Source organism: Bacillus rossius, chromosome 1 (genome assembly GCF_032445375.1).
Source record: "Bacillus rossius redtenbacheri isolate Brsri chromosome 1, Brsri_v3, whole genome shotgun sequence".
Lineage (NCBI taxonomy): Eukaryota > Metazoa > Arthropoda > Insecta > Phasmatodea > Bacillidae > Bacillus > Bacillus rossius.
The window spans coordinates 48653400-48661325 of NC_086330.1; the positions used below are offsets into that span (position 1 = coordinate 48653400).

Below are 7926 nucleotides of genomic sequence, written 5' to 3' on the forward strand. Positions count from 1 at the left end.
CCACCCTTATTATTTTTACTGTGATTGCCGTTTTAGATTCCCTTATGACGTTCTGCCGGGCCTGCCTATGACGGCCGGTCGAGGCGCGAGGCGTAGTTTATGTTTTGTGGTATTCTCGTCGCGCAGGCTGGTCGTTCTCTATTTTGATATGCATTAGTAGACACGGGTGTATCACTAGGTCCTCGCGCGTGTTTGTGCAGTGTTTTTTCTTGAGTTACTCCGTTCTTTGTTAGGGCCCCTTTTGCCTGACCTGATACTTCATTTCGAGTGTCGTTTGACTCTGTGTTTGCACGCGAGTTTGTTGCGCGAGTTATGTTGCGTATTTTTTTTGCTTGTTTTTGCGTGCCACCCTTAATTTTACGGGTGCCTGTGTGACGGTACTTGGTGGTGAACTACTCGTCAATGTATGTTGAATTCGTGGTAATAAATTTAAGAATGTTACCTCCGGCGCGAGGCCTTTGGACTCGTCTTACTATTGAGCTAGGCCATTCTAGAAGGTTTTAGTGACCTTGAGCCTGTTTAAGTGGTTTGTACATTGATCTATTCCTGGTATTGCCGATGACTGCACATTCTGTCTATTCTCACTAGGGTAACTAATTTATTGAGGATTAGACTCCAGTTAATGTTGTTGCGACTTGTTAGTAAATTGCCATTTGGGCTTTGGGACCGTGTGGTATGTAATATAGGGGATATATTGACGCCGACCGCCGGTGGTCCCTCTGGTTCGCACAGGCCGTTATGTCACAACAACACCGCTTAAGTTCATCGAACACGCACGAGCGTGATTTCCGCCGAGTGTGTAAAAGTGCGCCGCGACGAACACCAAAGCGACGACGGTGCCCGGCCGGGTGTGGCAATGCGCCAAATTAATTATGTAATTATTCTGTTCAAATCAAAAACAACCAATTTAATAACAATTTAAAACATAATTAATTCAAGGGAAATCATGTCTAATTGTTTTATAATCATATATTGTGTAACATGTCTTTTAAGCCCAAAACTGGCCGGATCTGATTTCCTGCGCTCCACGCGTTTAGGCGCGAGGCCGCAGGGCGGTCTCGAACTCAGTTACCGTCAGGAGCTCGCAGGGGTCGGACGCTCTGCAAACGCAGAGCCATCAACTTTCGCGCTACATCCACATATCAGCAATAGTGTAAGTTTTAAAATACTTTTACCAGCTCTGCGCCGACCCCACCCAGTCGCACGATATTTCGTGCGACTCGTAACTAATTAATTCTATCCCAACAGGGAACTTTACATTTTCTACGTAATATCGTGTCCAGAGATTAAGGACAGCGTAATTGAGTTACGCAGTTTCGGCTTCACAGCCACTTAATTGTTATCATCGAAGACTTTTAGCAACGTGTGTCGAGTTCTTACTCGCTAACTTTCGCCTTTTAACTTTCATCGTCTGTAAATGTGTAAATTGTAACATGCAATCTAACCGAGTATTTTCTGATTAATAAGTGACTGTAATGTGTATGATTCCAGCGTACCGGGTAACGTACTTTTCGGGACCTTAATATTTCTCCATAGGTTAGATTGCAAATAACTTTGGAACGTCCGTTTGCATGTGCTGTTTTCCATGTTAACGTAACTGCCTGTAGAAGTTCTTGCAGCACAGGAGATCTGTGGCTATCCGCCGCGCCATTCACATTTATAATCGGCCACTGTATAAGTCCGTGTACACCACTTGGAAACCTATCCTGGTCGCGCGTACTGTTTACGTAGAGAGATACGCGTGTCGCAGCGGTTAGACAACAGAAGCGGACCAGTACCTGGACCAATAAGGGTATCGATTCTGAATAAAGTGCAGTGTCGTGAAAATCGTTTACCAGTTATTTATAAGGCGTCCTGGGTGGCCTGAACAGCCCGGGTAGGTTTCGAAGAGAGACGCGCTCCTGCCTGCAGCCACGAGGCCGAACCCCCGTTAAAACCCCTGAGATCACTTTCAACATCAATAATCAATTTAAAAACTTAGACAGGCAGCGGGTGTGGTGTCATATGGCGCGCAACTAGTGTGGCTTTTGAAAAACGAACTTTTGAAGGTATGTTAAATTTATAAGTACATAAAAATTAATTTAGCACGAGTGAGTTCTAAGGCCGGCAAGTCGCATTTAGTTTTTGTGACTTTTATAACATTTCGGAACTATTCATTAAGAAACATTTGTATTTCAAAAAATCTTAATTTTTAATTTTCATAACTACAACGCGACAGTCTCACGCCAAGGCGGCAGCAGAAGCCGGCGCGCCAGGGACGGGATACGGCGCCGCGAGATAGCGACGGGAGACGACGCGGCGAGTTAGCGACGGGAGACATGAGGATCGGTTTCCCCGCGACGTGATAACATCGGCACCGCGAAATACGGCCGGGATTAGTTACACGACGTCTCACCGCAATCAGTTACGTCTCGGAACCGTAGGAAAGGCGCGCAGCAACCGCGGGACAGCTGCTCGGCGCAGAGTGACGTCATGGGGACACAGACACACAGCCGCGCACAGCCGCGCACGCATCACCGGGCTTCCGCGGGACAGGAGGCATGCGAGCATGGGACACTGACTCGGGGCTGAGTGGAGGTGGTCCTCCCTACCTGCTCGCGCCCTTTCATCGACGTCCTGATCCGTCGTCCGGACAGTCTGCCGCGAACGCGTGACAGGTCACAAGTCAATATGAACAGAGACGACCCATGGGAGACGTGCTTACGGGCGGTAAAGCACACCGCGGAAACAGACGCCGTAGGACGTCCCGGGGACGATAGTGACCAGACCGCAAAACAGGAGCCACAGAAACCGAACGTATGAGTAGGCGAGTGCAGGGCCGCGCAGTGCCGCCGACAGTCTGAGTTAGCCACTTGCTACCAGTGTGGCATGCTGCGCAACCGAACATGTACTGTCGCGCGAGAATTCCTGGTTTTTCGTGACGGACTCTATGTGCCAGGCATGTGAAAGTAAGGCGACCGCGCCAACGCAAGTAGAGGTCATGGCCGGTCCAGCCCGCACAGGCGCCGGAATTAGGCTTCCCGAGTTCGCCGGACAGGAACACGAGGACCCACGAACATTCGGCAGCCACTGCCGCGACCTTTTGGCCCGTTACGGCATTCCACTCAATGAGTGGATGGTGCGAGTGAGTGACCAGCTCAGAGGAGCCGCCCGTGACTGGTGGGCCATGGTCGGGGAAGGCGAAATGGCATGGGACGACTTCATCTCTCGGTTGGAGAGCCGGTTCGACGACGCGCGGGCACGGGCGCACTGCCAGCGCTCCCTCTGGTGTACCTCGCAAGGGGACGACGAGGATGTTGAGTCATTCATACGAGCCAAAGTTCGACTTCATCGCCGTCTTACCACGGGAAGCTACCTAAGCGAGGCCCTTGGACTGGTGGTCGAATTGATGAAGTGGGAGCTGCTCCCACATCTGAGGGGCGCCACCGGACGTGACCTGGAGGACTTCATGCAACTGGCCAAGGAAATTGAGCGGGACGTGCAGCCGCTACCGCAGCCGCTCACCACAAGGGCTCGGCAACAGGGAACGGCACGACAACAGCTCATAGCACCAGAAGACAGGCGGGTGGTGGTGCCTTATAGAGTTCCGGCACCTCAGAACGCTACACTGTGGTGCCACAGAACCGGCATGTAGGACACCGAGCACCACCGCCACCTGTCACGTCAGGCGGTGGTGCCACGCAATATGTGTCGCCGCCCCGCTCCAGGTTGCCGACCCACCACGCTGTCACGACAGTGCACACAGCGACCCCGGACCACCTGCAGGGCACGACCACGCACCACCGCCACCTGTCACGTCAGGCGGTGGTGCCACGCACAACGTGTCACCGCCCCGCCCCGGGTCACCGCCGCACCACGCTGTCACGTCAGCACACACGGTGACCCCGGCACCACCTGCGGGGCACGACCACGCACCACCGCCACCTGTCACGTCAGGCGGTGGTGCCACGCACCACGTGTCGCCGCCACGCCCCGGGTCGCCGCTGCACCACGCTGTCACGTCAGCGCACACGGTGACCCTGGAACCACCTGTGGGGCACGACCACGCACCACCGCCACCTGTCATGTCAGGTGGTGGTGCCATGCACCAGGTGTTGGCGCCCCGCCCCGGGTCACCGCCGCAGCGCACACGGCGACTCCGGCACCACCTGCGGGGCACGACCACGCACCACTGCCACCTGTCAGGTAAGGCGGTGGTGCCACGCACCATGTGTCGCCGCCCCGCCCCGGGTCGCCGCCGCACCATGCTGTCACGTCAGCGCACACGGCGACCCAGGCACCACCTGCGGGGCACGACCACGCACCACTGCCACCTGTCACGTCAGGCAGTGGTGCCACGCACCACGTGTCGCCGCCCCGCTCTGGGTCGTCGACGCACCACGCTGACATGACAGCACACACGGCGACCCCGGCAGCATGGACGGCAGCACCAAACCGGCTGGGACGAGCGGGTGACAACGCGGGGGGCCTGATCCGTGTGCCAGTCCTGCTCAATGGGCAGCCCGTCCACGCCCTGGTGGACACCGCGGCCAGCCACTCCTACATCGCTGCCCACCTGGTACCTGAGGCAGAGCTGGAGCCGGGGGAGGAGGACGTCCTTCTGGCCACTTGTGGGACCCGCGTGCTCACGTCTGGGCGCGCCCAGGTAACAATCACCATAAGAGACATGATCAGTCAGACCACCGCTCTGGTCCTGCGGGAGTTGAGGGACGACCTCATCCTGGGGCTTCCGTGGCTCGTCCAGGAGGACGCGTCCATCGACGTCAAAGACGGTAAGGTGCATGTGGGACGTGCGAGTAACAGGATGATGTACAGCATCGGCGGGGACAGGCGACTCGTGACCACACCGGCCATCACTGTGGGTGAATTACGAAATGAGGTCCCGGCAGAACACGTGGGCAGATTTAATGAGGTTCTGGCACAGCATCCTCAGGTGTTCGCGGCTGCGGACATGCTACTTCGCACAACGGTAACACAACACACGATCCCTACCAGCCCTCATGAACCTAAATTTGTAAAACCTTTTGGATTTGGACCCAAAGAACACGCAGCCATCCAGGTGCAAATAGCAGAAATGTTACGTGATGGGGTAATTGAGCCGAGCGAGTCGCCCTACAACTGACTAGTGGTGATGGCGAAAAAGAAAGATGGCTCGCTCAGGTTTTGCGTCATCTTTAAACCTATCAACTCCGTCACCATTCCGGCCCCACCACCTCTCATTAACATCACGGATGCCCTGGCAGGACTAGGGGATGCCAGCATCTTCACATCATTAGACCTTAAGTCAGGATATTGGCAGGTCCCAGTATGCCCGGAGGACAGGCACAAAACCGCGTTCACAGCTCCCGATGTCCGCAGGTTTCAGTTCTGCGCCATGCCGTTCGGGCTGATGGATGCCCCCGCGACCTTCCAGACCATGATGGTCCGCGTCCTGGATGGGTTTGTGGGCAAGTTTGCCGCGGCCTACCTGGACGACGTGATCGTCTGGTCGCGGACATGGGAGGAGCATGCGCAGCACCTTGCCATGGTCCTCGAGCGGCTGGCCAGACATGGGCTGACCTGCGCGCCCCACAAATGTCACGTCAGCCCCACAGAGCTTGAATACCTGGGCCACATTGTAAGTGCGGACGGATGCCGACCCCTGCCAGCGCAACTTGACCTGATTGAATCTAAGACCGCCCCGCGTACCCGCAAACAACTACAGCAGCTCATAGGCCTACTCAATTGGCTGAGGGGCTTCATCCCCTACTTCGCCACAGTCACGGCACCAATGACAGCCCTTCTCTCCCCAAAGAACAGGTTCAGGTGGACAGATGAGGCGGACCGTGCGCTGGCTGACGTGAAGCGCTTGTTCCGGGAGTGCCACACGCTCGCCCGCCTCCGCCCCGAGGAGCACGTGTTCTTGCAAACTGACGCCAGTCAGGAGTGGATGGGGCGGTTTTGTACCAAGTAGGTCCAGAGGGGGAACGGCACGTAGTAGAATACGCGAGCGCCAAGTTCAGTCCAGCAGCGCGCCGCTATCACGTCAATGAGTAGGAGTGCCTCGCGGTTGTGTAGGTGGTAGGGCGCTACAGACACCACCTAGAGGGTAGGCCATTTACCCTTCGTACCGATAGCCAGTGTCTCAAGTGGCTCGACTCGGGACAGGGCCGCAAGTCGAAATTCACAAGGTGGACCCTGACGCTCCAAAGCTTTGACTTCCACGTCGAACACGTTCCAGGGCGCGAGAACCAACTGGCTGACGAACTATCACGACACCCCGATCCTAACACCGAGTACCACGACGAGGGCAGCTGGGAGGAACTGCTACCACCAGTGGGACACCGCGTACACTCCGGGGACAGGCGAACCCGCGGTTCTATACGCCACTGATTCCAATGCGAGTCCAAACACGTCTCTCCCCGACACGCTCATGGCCCTACATCATGTTGTGCTGGAGGCGCAGCGCGACGACGAGTCAGTGAGGGGGTGGGTGGCCAGATGCGGGGAACAGGTGCAGCCATACCACAGATGTGTTGACGGGAGGCTGCAGACACGGGTACCGGGGAACATGGAAACCTCGAGGACGTACGTACCCGCAGCTGCCCGTTCAGCTGTCCTGAGTTTTTACCACGACCACGATCTGGCCGGCCACCCGGGCGCGGAGCAGACGCAAGGGGCGCTGCGTCTGGAATTCCATTGGCCCGGTGTTGCCCGGGACGTCCACGACTACTTGCGGAGGTGCCAGCTGTGTCAGCAGCGCAAGTCGCGGCAGGCCGACGGGGTAGAGCAGCAGCAGCCCCGCAGACCAAACGAACCTTTTCACACACTAGCTTTAGACATCATGGGGTCTTCCCCCCGCACGTCACGTGGGAAAAGGTTTTTAGTTGTCATCACCGATCTGTTTACCCGCTGGGTTGAAGCCTTCCCAGTCTCCAATGTCAGGTCAGGCACCATCTTGTCACTTCTAGAAACTGAGGTCTACCCACGATTCGGCTTCCCGAAGATACTGCTAACAGACAATGGATGCCAGTTCACCGGGGGGCGCTGGTGGGCCGGATGCCGCCGGTGGGGAATTTCCAATCACACCACGCCCACATACCATCCTACGGCGAATCCTACGGAATGGAGGAACCAGGAGATAAAGGTTCAGCTCCGCCTCCGTTTCGGGGAGGCCATTCCAAGTGGGACATACACCTGCCCAAATTATTGTATTGTCTGCGCCGACGCACCAATGCAGTCACGGGCCACTCTTCAGCCGAACTGCTCCTGGGACAGAATCTGGCCCTCCCTGGGGAGTGTCGGGTTGCCGCGGCAGCTACCCAGGACCTATGGGGGGAGGAAATCGCAGCCATGAGGGAGCAGGCACGCACTCAACAGGAACAGTTCCTGGCTCAAAAAACACCACAGTCCACCCGTCCTCCTGCACAGCTTGAACCCGGTCAGTGGGTGTATGAGTGGTAGCACCACTTGTCTTCTGGAAAACACAACTACTGCGCGGGACTGGCCCCCAAGTGGTCTGAGCCACGCCAAATTCTGTGGCGAACCGGTCCATCCACGTACACCGTTCGCACCCCCAGCGGGCGACCAGCCAAGGTGCACCGAGACGACTTGCGCCTCGCAGTCAACGACCTGACCCCAACAGGGGTGGGACCCCCGGTTGATAGGCCACCAGGCTCACCTCCGAGCCCGACTCCGGGCTCGCCCGAACTGGACGTGGCTGACCCGCACGGACACCAGGACGGCCACGCAACTGCCCATCACCTACACAAAGGTCAGATGCTGTCTGTTCCATACCAGGGACTCCACCCGAGTTCACAAATATCATGGACTCCCCAGTTCCCGACTGCCCCTCACCCAACATCCTTCCTCTTGTAACGGACACTATTGTGCCAATGACCAACCTAGCACCGACCTCTCTGGCTGAGGAGGAGACGACTCACCTTG

General features: G+C 56.6%; 1 protein-coding gene across 1 annotated transcript; it reads left to right on the forward strand.

The window, feature by feature from the left end:
• Positions 1-2980: 2980 nt before the first annotated feature.
• On the forward strand, positions 2981-3634 carry LOC134527686 (activity-regulated cytoskeleton-associated protein-like). Its single transcript, XM_063360622.1, has one exon. It carries the CDS (start codon positions 2981-2983, stop codon positions 3632-3634), a length of 654 nt encoding a protein of 217 aa, XP_063216692.1.
• The last annotated feature ends 4292 nt before the right edge of the window (positions 3635-7926 follow it).

What these genes read in the sequence shown, in the direction of transcription:
- LOC134527686 (XM_063360622.1), top strand. Translation starts at nt 2,981, where the DNA reads ATGGCCGGTCCAGCCCGCACAGGCGCCGGAATTAGGCTTCCCGAGTTC.